The sequence below is a fragment of the Rhinopithecus roxellana genome, chromosome 17 (assembly GCF_007565055.1).
Source record: "Rhinopithecus roxellana isolate Shanxi Qingling chromosome 17, ASM756505v1, whole genome shotgun sequence".
NCBI lineage: Eukaryota > Metazoa > Chordata > Mammalia > Primates > Cercopithecidae > Rhinopithecus > Rhinopithecus roxellana.
Window position 1 is genome coordinate 81,096,769 of NC_044565.1, and position 20,065 is coordinate 81,116,833.

Here is a 20,065-nt window from a genome sequence, read left to right on the forward strand (position 1 = left end):
TCGTCTGTTCTTAAACTTCATGTAAATGGAATAATACAGTGTGTACTCTTTTGTGTCTGGCCTCTTTCTCCCAACATAATGTTTTTTAAAAAAGATTTATGCATATTTTTGCACGCAATTCATTCCTTTTTATTAATCACATTGAATGAATTTATCACATTTTTAAAAATTCATTCTCCTGTTGATGGACTTTTTTTTTTGAGACAGAGTCTTGCTCTTTCACTGAGGCTGGAGTGCAATATCGTGATCTCAGCTCCCTGCAACCTCTGCCTCCTGGCCTCAAGTGATTCTGCTTCAGCCTCCTGAGTAGCTGGGATTACAGACATGCACCAGCGCATCTGGCTAATTTTTATATTTTTAGTAGAGACGGTTTCACTGTGTTGGCCAGGCTAGTCTCGAAATCCTGATATCAAGTGATCTGCCTGCCTTGGCCTCCCAAAGTGCTGGGATTACAGGTGTAAGCCACCATGCCTAGCTAGCTATGAATATTCTTGTACAAATTTTTTTTTAGTGGGGGGATATATGCCCTCATTTCTCTTGGATGTATAACTAGGAGTGAAATCTTTGGGTTGTAGGTTATGATTATGTTTATCTTCAAAAGAAAATGCCAGCCAGGCTCGGTGGCTCAAGCCTGTAATCCCAGCACTTTGGGAGGCCAAGACGGGCGGATCACGAGGTCAGGAGATCGAGACCATCCTGGCGAACACGGTGAAACCCCGTCTCTACTAAAAAATACAAAAAACTAGCCAGGAGAGATGGCGGGCACCTGTAGTCCCAGCTACTCGGGAGGCTGAGGCAGGAAAATGACGTAAACCCGGGAAGTGGAGCTTGCAGTGAGCTGAGATCCGGCCACTGCGCTCCAGCCTGGGCGACAGAGCGAGACTCCGTCTCAAAAAACAAAAAAAAAAAAAAAAAGAAAAGAAAATGCCAGTTTTCTAAAGCAGTTGGCTAATACTCCCACTAGCAATGTATGAGAGCCCAGTTGCTTCACATACTTTCCAATACTCGGGAAGGATGTTTAGTCCTTTCCATGTTAGCCATTCTCAGGGATGTGTACTGGTATCACACTGTAGCTTTAATTTGCATTTCCCTGGTGATTACTTGTATTAAGTATGTTTTTGTATGCTTATTGGCTATTCATATATTTTCTTTTATAAAGTGCCTAAGTAAGTCCATTGCCCAACTTTTTTTGAGGCAGGGTCTTGCTCTGTTCCCCAGGCTGGAGTGCAGTGGCATGATCACAGCTCACTTCAGCCTTGATCTCCTGGGCTCACGTGATTCTTCCTTCTCAGCCTCCCAAGTAGCTAGGACTACAGGTGTGCACCACTGCACCCAGCTGTCAATTTTAAATTCTTAAAATAGCTCGTGACTTTCTTGTCTTTCTAGGAAATATTTGCTATTTCACAGTTGTGAAGATACTCTGGTATGCTTTCTTCTAAAATCTTTATAGTTTTAGCTTTCACATTTAGATCTATGAGTTATCATGAATAAATTTTGATGTACAGTGTGAGAAAGGGCTCCAGGTTCATTTTTTTTCCCCGATGGCTATCCAGTTGTTTCAGCACTATTAAATGAAAATACCTTCTGCTTCCCATTGTTGCATGCAGAAAGTCAAGTGGTCTTATATGGGTATCTAATTTTAGACTCTCTTTTTAAAAATTCCAATTATCAGGTAATTGACATCTTGACAGTATTGAGTCTTCCATTTGAAGAACATGGTATATCTCTTCATTTATATAGATCTTGAATTTTTCTTAGCAATATAACAGAAACTTTACTATTTACATCATCACTGTTTTTAGTTTTTAATTTATTTTTATCCATTTAGTTTTTTAGAGGTGGGGGTTTCCCTTTGTTGCCCAAGCTGGCCTCAACATCCTGGGCTCAAGTGATCCACCTGCCTCAGCCTCCCAAGTAGCTGGCACTACAGGCACAGGTCACTATGCCCAGCCATCTTTTTTTTTTTAAAGAGCATTTGCCTCCGTCATCCTATTCTGCTTTGGCCCAATGTACTGCCATCATCCTGGGACTTTCCAGTCTTCTTAAGAATTTTTTTTTTATTTCTCCTCTGTTCGATTCCTGTTTGTTTGTTGCTATTGTTGTTTTTTTCATCTTCTGTATCCTTGGTTTCTTGGTTTACTCCCAGTTTTGGTGGAACACATCATCCAGTAGCTTCTGCATATGTAATCACTTGGCAGGTCCTTCTTACCAGCTTGCTGTGCAGGTGGAGCTGACTTACTGCAGCTGCTGTATTGCAATTGAGAAAGAGTTGAATAAACATACAGCAAGCTACGCAGCAGACTGGAGTTTATTATTCAAATCAATCTCCCTGAAAATTCAGAGACTGGAGTTTTTTTAAGGATAATTCGCTGGGCAGGGGGTTATGGAATGGGTGCTGTTGATTGGTTGCAGATGAAATCACAGGGATGTGGTCCTCATATGCTGAGTCAGCCTCTGGGTGAGGGCCACAGGACTGGTTGAGTCATGGGTTCTGGGTCCAGGTGGAGTCAGTCAGCTTCCAGAAATGGAAAAGTCTGGAAAAATGTCTCAAAAGACCAATCTTAGGTTCTACAGTAGTGATGTTATCTACAGGAATAGCTAGGGAAGTTACAAATCTTGTGACCTCCAGAACAATGGCTGATTATCATTTATGCCTATAGCTTAGTGTAATTCATAATATGAATACATAATTCATAATCTTAACCTTTTGACCTTTCATTAGTTTTTCATAGCTAGTTTGGGTACCAAATCGGAGGGCATGGGGTTAGTTTTGGGAAGGGCTATTAGCATCCTTGCTTTAAGTTGAACCATGAACTAAATTGCTCCCAAAATCTCAGCCTATGCTCAGGAATGTACAAGGGCAGCTTGAAGTTAGAAGCAAGATGGAGTCAGCTATGTCAGATTTCTCTTGCTGTCATAATTTTGCAAAAATGGTTTCACATAGTTGATTAATAATTTGGCCAAATATGACATCTTTTTTCCTCATGATTTTGAAGCAATTGTTCCACTGTCCTCTACCTTCTAATTTTGCTGTTAGGAAGTCCAGTACCATTCTGATACTCAGTTTTTTGTACGTTACCTAATTTTTCTTTTTCTTTTTCTTTTTTTTTTTTTTCTGAGATGGAGTCTCCCACTGTCACCCAGGCTGGAGTGCAGTGATCTCAGCTCATTGCAACATCTGGCTGCCAGGTTCAAGTGATTCACTTGCCTCAGCCTCCCGAGTAGCTGGGACTACAGCCGTCCGACACCACACCTGGCTAATGTTTGTAGTTTTAGTAGAGACGGGGTTTCATCATGTTGGGCAGGCTGGTCTTGAACTCCTGACCTCGTGATCCACCCGCCTCGGCCTCCCAAAGTGCTGGGATTATAGGCATGAGCTACTGTGCCCAGCCCGTTACCTGATTTTTTCTATCTGGTAACTTTTAGGATCTTCTTTTTATTCGTGGTGTGCTAAAGTTTCACAGTGATGTAATATGCCTTATAATGATGTGAGTCTTTTTCATTAATTTTGCTGAGCACGAGGGCCCTTTTCTCTGGAAATACATGTCCTGGGATTTTTTTTTTCCTGTTATTAATTTGATAATATCTTCTCATCCATTTTCTTTCTTTTCTCTGAAACTTCTACTAATTTGATGTTGGACCTCTTGGATTGATTTCTCAACTGCCATCTTTTGCTCTATTTTTCTTCAATATACCTCTTTCTTATCTTTTTTTTTCTTTTCTTTTCTTTTTTTTTTTTTTTTGAGACGGAGTCTCGCTCTGTCACCCAGACTGGAGTGCAGTGGCCAGATCTCAGCTCACTGCAAGCTCCGCCTCCCGGGTTCACGCCATTCATTCTCCTGCCTCAGCCTCCTGAGTAGCTGGGACTACAGGCGCCGCCACCTCGCCCGGCTAGTTTTTTGTCTTTTTAGTAGAGACGGGGTTTCACCGTGTTAGCCAGGATGGTCTCGATCTCCTGACCTCGTGATCCGCCCGTCTCGGCCTCCCAAAGTGCTGGGATTACAGGCTTGAGCCACCGCGCCCGGCCTTTCTTTTCTTTTCTTTTTTGAGATGGAGTCTTGCTCTGTGACGCCCAGGAGGAGTGTAGTGGCACTATCTCAACTCACTACCACCTCTGCCTCCCGGGTTCGAACTATTCTCCTGCCTCAGCCCCCTGAGTAGCTGGACAACAGGCACACGCCACTACGCCCAGCTAATTTTTGTGGTTTTAGTAAAGACGGGGTTTCACCATGTTGGCAAGTCTCGATCTCTTGACCTTGTGATCCGCCCATCTTGGCCTCCCAAAGTGCTGGGATTATAGGCGTGAGTCACTGCTCCTGGCCCCTCTTATCTTTTTTATTTTTTAAGAAAGGGAGATTTATTTTACTTCATCTTCTACCCTTTTAATTTTTTCTATCTTTTAAGCAATGTTTAAAAGTTTCTCCTTTTTAAAAATTAGCCTCTCTTTTTAAAAATAGTATCCTGCAATTGTTAAATGACTGGAATATGTTTCTTATATTTCTTTGAGAATATGAATTGTAAGATTAAAAATTTTTATTCTTTTGTATCCTGCATTGTCTCTGTTCCTTCAGGGTCCTCCCTCCTTATAAAAAAATATATGTGTATATGCTTTTTTCTTCTCGTTCTTTTATGGTATAAGCTTTATTCAAAAGTGTGAGCATTCTTAGCTAAATATATGTAAGAAAGAGCTCTTAGAAAAACTCTGGAAATTTTGTATTGGCCAAGCTTGTCAATCAGTGGGCTTTATTATGGATAGGCTAATCAGATGGCAAATTAACTTTTGATAGTTGACCTCTTTTTCTTTTTTGAGACAGTCTTGCTCTATAGCCCAGGCTGGAGTGCAAGGGCGCGATCTCAGCTCACTGCAACCTCTGCCTCCTGGGTTCAAGCAGTCCTCCCGTCTCAACCTCCTGAGTAGCTGGGATTACAGGCATGTGCCATCATGTCCGGTTAATTTTTGTATTTTTAGTAGAGATGGGGTTTCACCATGTTGGCCAGGCTGGTCTCGAACTCCTGACCTCAGGTGATCTACCCGCCTCGGCCTCCCTAAGTGCTAGGATTACACGGGTGAGCCACTGTGCCTGGCTGATAGCTGACCTCTTTATATCAGTGTCTGTGGATCTTTTTTCCTTGGGCAGTTCAATTTCTCAAGTGGAAGACCCTCCAATCTCCTGCCTGAAGAGTTTAAACCTGGCTGCTGCTGGCACTCTGGGATCTACAGGGGAAGGAGGCTGAGGGAAGTCTCACTGTTCAGTATGAAGCCTTCCCTGAGTCCCTTTTGTTTTCATTTTAGCATCTGAACTCTACTATGTCGTAAGTCTTTAGCCCAGATCCCAGAAACCAGGGCTTGTCTAGTTTCATTTTTCTTGTTTGCCATGGAGAGGAAGTGAGGAAGCCATCTTGTATGGGGGTAAGGATCTGGAGGTTCAAGTGCCCCATATGTAGACTTTCAATGATTGCTCCTGCTTTCAGCATTGCCACTTATTTGCACTATCTCTATTGCCCCTGGTGTCTCCAATCCTTGAGCTTTCCAGCTGCTTCTCAGCAGATTTTCCAGCTGCAGATGGGGACACCAAGACTTTGTGCCCTTTGCTCTGCTGAATGAATTATGGCGCCTCCATTCTGCTTTCTACCTTTCAAAAATTTGCAGATGGTTTTTTTTTTTTTTTTTTTTTATGTTTTCAATATCCTTTTGTCGCTTTTATTGCTTGCATTTAATGGGATTTTAGGAAGTAATGGTTAATATAAAATCCCTCTTTGGTTTGTTTCTAAAGCTAAAAGACAGACTGTGGCCCTGGAACTGCTTGAATCTGAAAGAAAATATGTCATTAACATCTCTCTGATCTTGAAGATAAAAGCCACATTCCAGGGGTCAGATGGAAAGAGGAATTCCAAAGAGAGAAGGTATCCATGCACTCATTGCCTTTGCTTTTCAGATTGATTAGGATTTAAGGTAAGTGGTTTATGATTTCCACTTTGGGATTTCTGGGGCCTATAAAGAGTTCCAGAAACAGTCTTTGAAAAGACAAGAGGCAGTGATGGCAGGTGTCTCGGTTCACTTTGTGCTGCTATGACAGAATATCATAGACTGGATAAGTTATAATGAACCGAAACTTCTTCTCTCACAGTTCTGGAGACTGGGAAGTCTAAGATCAAGGCACTGGCAGATTCAATCTCTGGTTCCAAGATGGCACTTTGTTGTTGTGTCCTCCAGAGAGGAGGAACATTGCAGCCTCACACGGCAGAAGAGCAGGAGAGAGCAGGGGAACCCACTCCCTCAGGCCCCTTTTGTAGTGGCAATAATCCATTCACAGGGCGGAGCTCTCATGACCTAAACATAATCCATTCGTGGGGCAGAGCTCTCACGACCTAAACACCCACCACAGGCCCCACCTCCCATGACTGTTGCATTGGGGGTTAAGTTTCCAGCACATGGATTTTGGGGGACACATTTAGGTCATCATAACAGGGAACCCCTGGCAAGTCTTAAACTTAGATTTTCATCAAGGTAAGAAAATGATTATAGTCTCCTGGGGCTTCAGTGTCTGTAACATGTCTTTTAAAAACTTAAAGGGGGAACAAATGCTACACTGAGGGAGGCTTTGGTCTCTGTTGCCATCTGCATGGAGTCCCCATGGGTCACAGGTCTCTTAGAAGCACGAGAGAATGAATGGCAAACCGAAGCACTCAGTGGCCATTAGAGAAATGACACAGGGCTGACATAACTCTGGACCTGGGCCTTATCATTAGTGTGGGTGATCTTGCAGTACTGGGTAAGGCATGGGTGTGTGTGTGTGTGTGTGTGTGTGTGTGCTCATAGGGTCTGCCACCTGTTGTAACAGCACACTTTCCCATGTCACAACACTTCACCTATATCTGTTCATAGTCTTTAGACTTTTTTTCTCTTTCCCTCTCTATTGGGAGAAAGCAGGAAGGAGGAAAATAAGACTTGGTGAAAAAGATTAATGTAATGAATATATAATAATCTAGAAAAATTGAGGAAAAGGCCAATCCAAAAGAATGGAAAGTCTGGATTATGGACTACTATGGACATATGTGGCATTATTACTTTAAATATTCCATCGGGTAATATACACTGGTGGTTCATAAATTCTGAATCTACCCAGGGAAGCCCCTAATTATATTTTTCTGCTCCTTACCATCCTCCCAAATCTATTTGACTTAGTGGCTCCCAACAATATACTCAAAACACACTGCGGCCCCTCCTACCTAAATGACCGAGTGAGGCACTACTCCCTGACAAACCCACAAGTGGCTTGACTATTTTCAAGAATTATTTTACTACAAAACCGAGGTAAACAAAATACAAAGCAACAAGAACAGAAAGGCTAAGGTGACCTAGCTAAAGCTGTGACCATCTGGACTGGGCCTCACCTCTAAGACGCTGCCCAGATTCTCAGCAGTCCTTCCTTCCCCATCTGGCCCTTCCAATTCCCCCTCCTTGATCCTCCCAGCTGCGCTGCAGGCCTTTGGAAGTCTCTATATGCTCCAGCTGTCTTGATGTTGCCAAAGACCTACTCAGTTTACAGTAATGAAATCTAAAGGCGGTGTACCCTTTGTTGTGGCTTTGCTTCCACATAGAAAATTCTAAGCCAGCAGCATCTCTTCTTAGTCTGAAAATCTGGGGAGGCGGGGTCAGGCGGGGAAAAGAGAAAGAACTGTTTACTGTGGAAGGGTAAGCAGCTGCTCTGCTAGGCACTTGATTTATAACTTCCCGAAATGTTCAGCAGAACCCTGTGACCCCTACCTTATAGATGAAGGAACTAAAGCCCAGAGAAGCTTAAAGCTGCAGAGCCAATTAGTGCTGGGATTCAAATGCAGGCCTGCCCGACCCTGTATTGTGTGCTCTTATACATCATACCACTTCCCCAAGGCCACCGCCTTAACAGCAGTATATAAAGTTTCTCAGAGAGCCAGAAGCATAGAGTTGTCTCTTCCTATTTCAAAACTCAGCCCTCCCTCTTGCACGGCCTCTAAGTGTTCACTTCAGATCTCAGTTGATTTGTTAAGTACGACTGCTAGATATGTTTGTCTAGCCCTTGTTGCAAGCCTCCAGCAGGCGGGAGGTCATAGGGGAGAGACCAGACCCTGCAGAAGATTTGGGTAGATAAAAGAGAGGGCCCTTGCTGACTTGCTGCCACTTCCTATTTTTCTAAGATGTTCTCTTATGACCCATCACTGGGAGGAAAGAGTAGAACTCTCCCTCAAATCCTACAAGATTAAAAAATTAAAGCTATCATACAATCCTCTATGAAAGTGAGATCATAGTTACTTCAAGATACCTGCAATAATGCTATTCATGTTAGTTATTTGCTAGGCTAACCCTCTTTTTTCTTTGCATGGACCAAGCAGAGAAAAGCTTCAACCTCACACTCTTTTTTAGTACTGAATATGAAGTCTCTGGTTCTGAGCTTGGTGGTGTTGCCGTTTTTCTATTTTAGGGTTAGATTTTCATTATTCTTCTCCACTCATTATCTATCTTCTTTTTTTAAAGCTTTTCTGAAACCTTTGTGTGTACTTTATTTCTTTCTTTATTTTTTTGAGACAGGATCTCACTCTGTTGCCCAGGCCAGAGTACAGTGGCGTGATCTCGGCTCACTGTAACCTCCTCTTTCCGGGTTCAAGTGATTCTCCTGCCTCAGCCTCCTGAGTAGCTGAGATTACAGGCACACACCACCATGCCCAGCTCATTTTTATATTTTTAGTAGAGATGAGGTTTCGCCATTTTGGTCAGGCTGGTCTCGAACTCCTGACCTCAAGTGATATGTCCACCTCGGCCTCTCAAAGTGCTGGGATTACAGGTGTGAGCCACTGTGCCTAGCCTCTCTGTGTACTTTAACTAAACCAGCTGAAGGAAATGCAAAGCAGAATGAGATTGTTCCTTTTCTCTATTGGCATTTTTCTCCATGCAAAGATGAAAATAAGTATATTAACATTTACTAATTTTCCCATCACAAGCCACAAGCCTTCAGCACTTTTTACCCCAATTGGAAAGTAACCTGGGATGCAAATAACCCCCACTGCAAGTACAACTTGACACTCAAGCCTGAGGTGGCCACATCTTCTCCAACCTATTAAATAAAACCTTTGGTTTTTCCTAAAACGAAGTAAGTCACTCAAGAGCTTCCTCAGCCTGTTGGAAGCCAGCCCTGCCCCTGGCTGAAAGGCCTGGAAGTTGCAGGGGCACATGCTGCTGGCTAAAACCTGGGCAGAACTTGAGGGCTATGGTTCATTTGTTTGTTTTGTTTAGAGACAGGGTCTCTGTCTGTCGCCCAGGCTGGAGAGGGGTGCAGCGGCCCAATCACAGCTCACTGCAGCCTCAAACTTTTGGGCTCAAGTGATTCTCCTGCCTCAGCATCCCCAGCTGGGATTACGGGCATGAGCCACCATGCCCAGCTAATTTTTCAGTTTATTATAAAGACGATGTCTCACTCTGTTGCCCAGGCTGTCATTTGTCGAAGGATCACAGAAGTTGGAGTTCTGGGCTTTTTTGACTCTGACTCACCTAGTTAGAGTCACAGCCTCAGGATCACAGTTCTGTCTGAACACTTATGGAAGGTGCAGTGATCAGCTCAGCAGGATTGTCGATTAGCCTTGTAAGCTAAACTCCAGTGCTATGTCCACCAAGAGCACAACAAGCTTCGTGCTACAGATCACCACCAGGTGGCACACGTTTAATGATCATGCCCCTCCAAAGTGGTGGGAACCTGCTACTGCCAAGCTCAGGAGTTATTTTGGCCTCATTCTGGGCTGGCAAAAGCTAAGTTATTAACCTGAAACTATAACTGGATTTTTCTTTCTTGCTTTTAGTGTATTTCCCTCATTGATTAAGTACTATGTTGTTAGGAGATACAAACTTTAGAGACATTAGAAATAATAAACTACTCATGTTACCATAATTTCATCCCCAGTAAGGAATAGGAAAAAAAAAAAAAAAAAAAAAAAAAGCTGAGCTCTGAATACTTTGTCTTCATGAAAAAGTTGCTTTTGGGCGTCAGGTCTGGCGCCAGGCAAAAGAGTGAAACAGGTGAAGTGTGGCTGTATTTCTTGCCATCTTTCCCCCTTTGCTCTCTGTCTTCTGATTTTACACTCCTCCCTAATTTCAAATAATACCCTTGTTAAATTTGTTTAAAAGGTTTAAAGCCCGTTTTCAATATTTCGTACAGAACCCCCTGTAGGTCATTGTTTTTCATGTAATTTTATGTGCTTCCACAGTACTTGATGGGGTCCTTAGCCTTCTCTGACCCCACCCTGAAATCTCAAACGATCATCCCGGTGGGCAGTCCAGGAGGAGATTGGTACCAGCTCTGCTCTTCTCCAAGTACACTGACCACAGTGTAGCAGAATGCAGCTCTCTAGAAAGAAAGGGAGAAGGAAGGAAGAAAGGGAAGCAGAGAGGGAGGGAGAAAGGAAGGGATGAAGAAAGGGAGGGAGGGGAATGACGAAAGAAAACGGAAATCAATAATCCAAGACATATTATCTACATATATGGACAATTCATCACAATGTCAGATCTTCCCATGGTGCCCTAATATCTTCCAGGGTCATACCAGGACTATTACACGAAGTCATTTACAACCACTGGGTAGGAAGAAATCTTTTGCACCTAGATCTTTGGCTGGTGCAGCATTTTACTCTTTCAGTACAATCAGTTGTGCTTTTCTCCATCAGGTTTATGGTCTTCTCCCAGTCAGTGTATCTCCTAGCCACCCCTCCAAATTCCCCTCTGATCTGGACAGGGATTTTTTTGATCTCCTAAGCCCACTATTCCATTGTAAGTGCTCAGGTCAGGAGGCCTCTCCTCCTTTGCACATGTGGGGGCTCCAGGCACAGGAGGTGGAGGGAGTGGAAGATGGGAGTGGAAGGCTTCCTTGTATCCGTTCACTGGGGTCTAGGTACCCTATTCTCATGTTTGTGTGTCTCCTCTGAGCTACAGTCACAGGGGTCACTTTGCTTGGCTTGGAAATGAGTTGGAAAAAACCTCCTCTCGATCTGGCGTCCTTCCTATTGTTCCAACAAAGGTTTGCTTCTTGGGAAAGCACCCCAGTTGTCCAGCAGTTTACTCTCATTTGACCGTGGGGAAATATTCAAGTAAGTTCAGAACAACCAGACCATCTCTTTCCTGTTTGTTAAACTTGCGGTGCGGAAAGCATAAAGGAACCTACCTTAAATCACCAAGTTAGAGCTCCAATCCTTGCTGTAACCCAGAAAAACTCTGCTTCTTTTTGTTTTTTTCTTCCTCTTTCCTATAGGCCTCTAATCACCTCACTCTTACCCAGCTAGTTCCTCTTCCTCTTCCTCCCATGATTCTCTATCTCTCCTCTCCACCCCACCCTTCTCTGACGTCTCCCTTCTTCTCTTCATCACTTCTGGGAAAAAAAAAAAAAAAAAAAAGGAAGTACATTGCAAGATGGAGGAGAGAGGGATGGAAGGATAGAAAAGGTGCTTTGTAAAATTCAGGGAGTAGCAGGCCAGGCCTGGTCAGTAGCTGTGTTAGGCTGTTTTCACATTGCTATAAAGAATACCTGAGACTGGGTAATTTATAAAGAGGTTTAATTGGATCATGGTTCTGCAGGCTGTACAGGAAGCAGGAAGCTGGCATCTGCTCAGCCTCTGGGGAGGCCTCAGGAAACTTACAATCATGGTGGAAAGCGAAGGGGAAGCAGGCATGTCACATGGCCAGAGCAGGAGCAAGACAGAGAGATGGGGGGCACTAAACACTTTTAAACAGCCAGATTTCATGAGAACTCACTCACTATCACTATCACTTGGTAGGACAGTACCAAAAGGGATGGTGCTAAACCATTCATGAGAAATTCGCCCTCATGATACAATCACCTCTCACCAAGCCCCACTTCCAACACTGGGGATTACATTTCAGTATGAGAGTTGTGTGGGGACACACATCCAAACTGTATTAATAGCCTACCCAGACAAGACTCTGTCCTGGCCCTGTATTCCTCTTAGAAATTGAAGAAAAGGAAACAAGAAACCCTCTCATACCCTACAACTCCCTGAGCTTTTTAGTTGCCAACTTTAAACAAATTTTCCCACTTACCTAAATAGCAGTCTCCTACTGGTAGCTGAGAATGGTCACATAGATGCCACCTGAGTGCTGCATCTACAACGCTAATTAGAATAGACTATTTTGCACATCAAATAGGAATAGCTCTAAAACATCGAAAAAGGTATCCATTAGAATTTCCACTGAGTGTCATTTAAAAGAGCATGTAAAAAGGTCTTTCAAGTGATGTGCTCTTTGTTTATTTGTATTTTATTTATTTATTTATTTATTTATTTATTTATTTATTTATTTTGAGACAGAGTCTCGCTTTGTCACCCAGGCTGGGGTGAAGTGGCGTGATCTCAGCTCACTGCAACCTGTACCTCCCGGATTCAAGTGATTCTCCTGCCTTAGCCTCCCAAGTAACTGGAATTACAGGTGCATGCCACCATGCCCAGCTAATTTTTGTATTTTTAGTAGAGACAGGGTTTTGCCATGTTGGCCAGGCTGGTCTTGAACTCCTGACCTCAGGTGATCCGCCCGACTCCCAAAGTGCTGGGATTACAGGCGTGGCGTGCCAGGCCTCTTTATTAGTTCAATACACATTTGTATAGAAGCCATTAGTAAAGGCTTTTGTTTGGTTTTGTTTTGTTTTGTTTTGTAGTCAGGATATCTGCTATTAGGTGTGCAGTGAAAAACTTTAAAAAATCCTAAATGCAGGCCTGTGACTCAGAGTATGTTGGATGGCCGAGAGAATGGGCCCTGCTGCACGTATTTTTGTAGGGTCCTTTCTTCTCCACACCTGGTTTGTGTGATTCCGTCTCTATTCTGTTTCAAGCCTCTTCCCTGGCTCTTTACGGTATCTCGTCCAGCAGCACCTGGATCTGCTTCACGCACTGCAGGAAAGGGTCCTGAAGTGGCCACGCCAAGGCGTTCTTGGAGATTTATTCCTTAAGTTAACAAATGATGAGGTAAGGTTTTTTCCGCCCCTCCATACATTTTACTTATATGGATTTGTGTCTCATTTGTCTACTTCTCTTAATAGAGAATCTAGAAGCAATGAATTTCAGAGCTAGAAAAAATACTGAGATCTAGTCTAACTTTCTCATTCTACATACAGATCATAGAATGATTCAGAGAGATTTAAAAGCCTTGCTGAAATCACCCTGCTAGCTAGGTAGTTGGAGATGAGTGACTTTCAGAACCCTAAGTTAGGTCTTCTGACTTCTAGTTCATAACTTTCCACTGTACTATAACTGCCTGTGTCTAATATGCATGTGGATGTGTGTACATATTGTGTGTGTGTTTGTGTTTATATAAATGTATGTATATATATTTGTGGGCCGGGTGTAGTGGCTCATGCCTGTAATCCCAATATAGCCTCCCTTTGGGAGGCTGAGGCAGGGGAATTGTTTGAACCCAGGACTTCAGAACTAGCCTGAGCAACACAGCAAGACCCTGTCTCTATTAAATTAAAAAAAGGAAAAATGTATATATACATTAAAACATGTATATATATGCATGTGTATATATATACACACATATACACACATGAAATATATACACACACATGCATATATATACATATGAGAGTTTGTATATACATGTGTATTTTCACACACAATTTTCATTCCTTGGAGATTTTTTAAAAAATGTGATGGGTGGCTTTTATCTTGAATTTTGCAATCTCTATAATATCCTACAAAGGAAATATGATCCAAGCCAGAGGCTGCAAACTCAAATGCCTACAGGGCCAGACAGTGGCATAAATGAGTGAAGTGAACACAGTATGGACTGGTGTGAAGTGTGAGCTGCGGTAGAGCAGCTGTGTTGTTTTACAAGGAATAGCTACTTAGCTTTGTCCAATCATTATGCAGGAAAAAAGGACTAGAGTTGCCAGAGCTTCTGATATTTTAAGAAAAGCTGGAAATCCAGAATTTTGTGGGAAATTTTCTTATTTTTAAAAGATTGTGTGGGCTAATTAAAATTGGTCTGCAAGCCAGACTTTGCCTGAAATCAATTTTTGTGTATCAATTATTCTCATCTGTGGGTAACAATACAAAGTTTACAAATTATTTTCTTCTATAGACTAGAGTGGATATAATGTACTAATATCCTCTAATATCACTTTTACTTACTTGTGTTCCATATTCTTCCTTTTGCTGAGAATTATTATAACTTTATAAGCTGAGAATGATTTTCCTAAGGGGATAATGCATAGATAAATATGCAGTTAGTGGAAATATGCAATTACTAGAAAATGTTGTGAACTACTGATCTGGATGATATGAAGTGGGATGGGCAGAGTCCCTCATCTGGACATAGATGATTGACTGAAATGAAACGAATTACAAAAATAAAATATACATTTTTATTGTTAAATGACTAAAAAAAAAATACATTTTCAACTTACATGAACCTCCCTCCTCCCTGGGTTTATTATTTCACTTTCTCTCATTAGGGAGGGGATGCTGAGTTTGGATTCCAAAGCAGTAGGGATGTTTACCTTAAAACCAAAATTTTTTTTAAGATACATTTTTTTTTTTTTTTTTTTTTGAGACAGAGTCTCGCTCTGTCCCCCAGGCTGGAGTGCAGTGGCACAATCTCGGCTCACTGCAAGGTCTGCCTCCCGGGTTCTAGCAATTCTCCTGCCTCAGCCTCCCAAGTAGCTGAGATTACAGGCACCCGCCATCATGCCCAGCTAATTTTTTGTATTTTAGTAGAGACGGGGTTTCACCTGTGTTGCCCAGGCTGGTCTCAAACTCCTGAGCTCAGGCAATCCACCCGCCTTGGCCTCCCAAAGTGCTAGGATTACAGGAGTGAGCCACTGTGCCCGGTCAAAATATATAAAATAAAGAACATATTAAATGAATAAGATAATCTCTGCAAAGTACTCTTCTTTTATATATATGACTCTATAAATATATTATAGATGCTGTTTTCAGGTTCTTACCATGCATTTTTATGTTTGTTTTAAAGAATAATTTCTTGGATTATTATGTTGCCTACCTAAGGGACCTGCCTGAGTGCATCTCATTGGTTCATGTTGTAGTCCTGAAAGAGGTGAGTTAACGCCATGTATATGCTATCCTTCATCTGCACGTGGTATCATATGATGTTGCTCATCCACCCAGTCAATACAGCACATGCACTCTGCTTTCTAGGCTGGGGAATGGCCCGAACACAGCCACTAGTACTACTACCTTGCGTTAAAGGAACTCACTTGAGGACCAGTGCCATTTTGTTGGTCCTCTCCCTGCCTTACTGACCCTCTGTTCCATTCCGTTGGAACTATAGACAAACTATAGTTCTATAATGGGCGTTCTCTGCAGAGATCTCTAGGCTGCAGCTCACCTGCTATATGTGGTGGGTTTTTTTTTCAGTCTCAGAAGAGATGAATCCGAATATTAAACTTCAGTCATCCTTTGTCAGTTTATAAGATCATAAGGTGGCTCTAGTCATGTTGCTTGAAGTATTGCTACTGCAATGATGCATTAGGTGCTCAGTAAGCACATATACATGTATAACAGCTTAGTTATTTCAGATCAATAGGAACAGACAGTATCAGAAGCCCCAACACTAAGAGTTAATCAAATTTCACAAGAGATAAGAGGCTCTGTCTTATTAAGTTTCTACTTCAACCCCCTACTACTGCCAACCCAGTATAATGCCTACCATGTTAGCTTTCAGCAAATACCTGGGAAAGAGAAGAGAAAGAAAAGGAAGGGACATGGAGAAAGTACAGCATGTTTTCCGCGGCCAGGCCAGCTGACTAGTTTCTAATGACACTCCCTTTTCCACTCTCCTGAGGCGCCAAGTCTCCCTTAGAGCCTATTACTACACCATTGTCATGATTACTTGCTGGAGAGTCTTAATGAATTAATTCAACTCAAATAGAGGTTATTGAGTGCTGGCTTCTGTCTGGAACTGTGCTGAGTGGAAGGAGAGGGTAGTTTGGAAATTTGGGTGGATTCAAAAGAAGTATATGATATGCTCCCCGTGGGAGAAGAGCTGTCTCCTAGGGCATGTCCCTGAACATGTGGCCTCTCCCATGAGAGGTCAGTGCTCTGTGACAATCTCCGGGAAGAAAATGCTCCGGGAGGAAACCCTTCCTACTCTGGTGGGACCGACTCAGGTTCTGCTGCCACAGCTGGAGGAACACTGAAGAGTGACCTGACCTTTTTTTCATTCAGGGTGATGAAGAGATTAAATCTGACATCTACACGTTGTTTTTTCACATAGTCCAGCGCATCCCTGAATATCTGATACATCTGCAGGTAGGCATGGGTGGGAAAGCCACCAAACTGATTTGCATGCTAAATAATTATTGGTTTTGGCTCCCAACTGAGAAATACTGTAAAGTCTCAAGAATCATTAATATTTCTAAGAAGTGTTTGCTTTGATTGCTATGATTACCCCATAAACCATGATACCCTGTGGTATGACCTAAAATCTCTCTCTCTCTTTTTATTTTTCCTTTGAAACAGAGTCTTGCTGTGTCACCCAGGCTGGAGTTCAGTGGTGCGATCTTGGCTCACTGCAACCTCTGCCTCCTGGGTTCAAGCGACTCTTCTGCTTCAGCCTCCTGAGTAGCTGGGACTACAGGCATGTGCCACCATGCCCAGCTAATTTTTGTATTTTTAGTAGAGACAGGGTTTCACCATGTTGGCCATGCTGGTCTTGAACTCCTGACCTCAAGTGATTCACCCGCCTCAGCCTCCCAAAGTGGTGGGATTACAGGTGTGAGCCACTGCGCCCAGCCTAAAATCTTTATTTCTAAAAATGTTCAGTTCATGATGCTTACCTCTGAAGTTCTATCTTTACTTACCAGCAACTTCCACCTCAGCTGATACAGGATCTTTCTATAACCACTCCTGCTAGATTCTAAGCACTTCATTCAGTTCTTTCCATTTTGGTTTTACAGCTATCTAAATGCCACCACCTGACATTTAAATATCCATCTAACCTGCTCACTTAACTGCTATCATGACTACTTTCTTTTGGCATGGGTCCAAGGTTCTACCATGCCATGTTTAAGCTTTATGTCACAGAAGAGGCATGAAGATGATGAGCTGATTTCTTCACACCATTTTCCTGCAGGGCTTGTGATATCCTGGAGGAAGAAGAGTTGAAAGAGAGGCTCACTAACCCCCACCAGATCCTCTTCTTCCCACCACCCACCTGTTCTGGTTTAATTGCTGACTGATCTTCTTAAGTAATGAAAGCATCTTAGAAATGCTTGGGACTAATCTCAGGTAGAAGTAGTCCAGTAGTCCAGTATCAAAGTATCAAAATTGAAAAGACTTTTTTTTTTTTTTTTTGAGACAGAGTCTGGCTCTGTTGCCCAGGCCGGAGTGCAGTGGTGTGATCTTGATTTGATCTTGGCTCACTGCATCCTCAACCTCCCAGGCTCAAGCAATGCTCCCACCTCAGCCTCCTGAGTAGCTGAGACTATAGGCACTTGCCATTATGCCTGACTTACTTTTGTATTTTTTTTTTTCTTTGAGACGGAGTCTCACTCTGTCGCCCAGGCTGGAGTGCAGTGGCACAATCTCGGCTCACTGCAACCTCCACCACCCAGGTTCACGCCATTTTCCTGCCTCAGCCTCCCGAGTAGCTGGGACTACAGGCGCCCACCACCACACCCGGCTAATTTTGTGTTTTTAGTGGAGACAGGGTTTCACCGTGTTAGCCAGGATGGCCTCAATCTCCTGACCTCGTGATCTGCCCACCTTGGTCTCCCAAAGTGCTGGGATTACAGGCGTGAGCCACCACCTGTGCCCTGAAAAGACTTTCAACTGTACATAGCTTTAGATTCTAAAAGCATTTTCTCACAATAATGATCTTATTTAATCTTTTCAACAATCCCATGAATTAGGTATTATTGTTGTCACATTTTACATGAGAAAATGCAGGGCCAAAAAAGTTAACAATTTACCCAAGTTAACACACCTAGTAGGTAAAAAAAAAACTAGGACTGAAACCTAGGTTTTGCAAATAGTAGAATATGGCAAACAAGACCTGGTTCTACTCTCTGACTTGAGTTCAAACCTTGCCTCCGTTATTTACTAGATGTGTAACCTGATGAAGATCATGTACCTTCTTTGTACCTCAATTTCCTTATTTGTTAAATGGAGTTTATAATAGTACCTATTTAAGCAGGTTGAGGTAAAAATTAAATGAAATAGTATACATAAAGGGCTCACTACCTGGCAATAGGAAGTACTAGATACATTTTAGCTTTCCCAAATCCAAGTCACACGCATGTTCCACTACAGCACAGCGGGGAATGTAACAGGAGGGGCCACCAGGCTTGATCATAAACATCCCCCTCCCTCGCCTGCCTTGATGCTTGACGTTGTCAACATTGGTCTGGCTCTTTTGAGTTAAGGCACTGCTTATAGACAGTAATTGTTAGAATGCCGCTATTACTTCAGAGGTCTAATTAGGAGATGCTTCTGACTTTTCAGATGAAATTATTTTATGTTCACATTCAACTCAAACAGGTCCGATAGTAACTTATTTTCCCTTGATATGAGAGAAAGCAGCCAGCGTATGGTCATACTTTCAGCGTATAATTAGATGGGTCATGTGTATTGTTCATTGTTTTGATTAAATGGCTATCAATCTCCCACAATAGATCAAGGTGAGGTGCAGAAGAGACAAAACAAATTTTCTTGCTAATTATGCAATGCTGCTTCCTTTTCCCCTCCATCCAGAACGTCCTGAAGTTCACAGAGCAGGAGCACCCTGACTATTATCTACTACTGGTGTGTGTCCAGCGCCTCCGAGTATTTATCTCACACTACACCCTGCTGTTTCAGTGCAATGAAGATTTGCTTATTCAGAAACGGAAAAAGCTCAAGAAGTAAGGTTCTGATGGTGTGGTCTAGAGGGTCAAAGACCAGTTACTCTGGGTGTCTTTCACAAGTAACCACGTTGTGTGTTAAGTAGCTGAAATGCAGTGGTGGGAGGTAGAAGGGAAGAGAGAAGGGGAGAGAAAGAGCTAGTCAAACTGGCTACAGGAGCAAGTCACTGACTACCCGGTGGAAATTATTTTAGCAGAATAACACTTCACTCTACTGCTTACATAGACCCCCTCTCATCCCATGTTGCTAACCACCTCAAAAATAGTTCAACTACTCTAAACTTGCCTGGTTCAAAATTGCAGTTAAAAGGCCACAACATAGTTTTCTTTATCAATTCAACAAGTATTTACTGAGCACCTATTGTGTGTCAGGCACTGTTCCATGCACTGAATATACTGAAAGGAACAAAGCGGCCCCAACCAAATCTTTGCCACGTGGAGCTTCCTTTTTAGAGTTGGACAGTGAACAAATAAATAAGATGGTGATATGTGATATGGACAAAAATAAAGCAAATAAGGGAGAGGAATTTCGAATAGGTTTTATATTAGGGAGAAATAGGAAGGGTTTATTAGGGAGAATCTGAGCTTCGGAGGGAACAGAAGCAGCCCACAGCACAGCTTCCTAATGACCTGAATTTCCTTCAATTTCATCCCAACTCCTGTGGAGGAAAACAGAATCATTTCTGTGGAAGCTTCAGACCAGAAAAAGATGCTGTCTCCCAAGCCAGGGCTCCTGTGATGGAAGATGTCTCTCCATACCCCCAACCCTTTCCCCCAAGTTCTTTTCAGCCAGTGAATCAGCTTCCTTACTCTTGCCAGCTTGCACCCTATTAAGCAAAGCAACTTAGTTTGCAAAGGCCCCTGGAGATAGAGACCTTCACAGCAAACTTTATCTGAGACATCTTTCCATCTTTTTTGGCATAATCTGTGTTCAGAGAGCCAGTTTGCCACTGTACAACCTGAGAACTGTTACTTCCATTCTGTTAGGTCATCCATGGCGAAGCTGTACAAAGGTCTGGCTTCCCAGTGTGCCAATGCCGGGCAAGATGCTTCCCCCACTGCAGGTCCTGAGGTTGTCCGTGACACCGGGATCCACTCAGAAGAGATGCTGCAACCCTACCCTTCTGCTCCCAGTTCTGGCCCTGCTGTCACGTAAGCACCTGCTGCTGTGG

At 42.8% G+C, this 20,065-nt stretch overlaps 1 protein-coding gene across 2 annotated transcripts in view; it reads left to right on the plus strand.

Annotated features, from left to right (window-relative positions):
• The window catches only part of ARHGEF33 (Rho guanine nucleotide exchange factor 33), an 87,014-nt gene that overhangs the window by 50,140 nt on the left and 16,809 nt on the right, over nucleotides 1-20,065 (plus strand). For both annotated transcript variants that reach the window (XM_030921432.1, XM_010364140.2), the window contains exons 10-15: nucleotides 5,775-5,904; nucleotides 12,864-12,996; nucleotides 15,005-15,088; nucleotides 16,219-16,302; nucleotides 18,745-18,893; nucleotides 19,881-20,045. In XM_030921432.1, coding sequence (XP_030777292.1) covers nucleotides 5,775-5,904; nucleotides 12,864-12,996; nucleotides 15,005-15,088; nucleotides 16,219-16,302; nucleotides 18,745-18,893; nucleotides 19,881-20,045 — 745 coding nt within the window. The remainder of the gene's footprint in view (nucleotides 1-5,774; nucleotides 5,905-12,863; nucleotides 12,997-15,004; nucleotides 15,089-16,218; nucleotides 16,303-18,744; nucleotides 18,894-19,880; nucleotides 20,046-20,065) is intronic.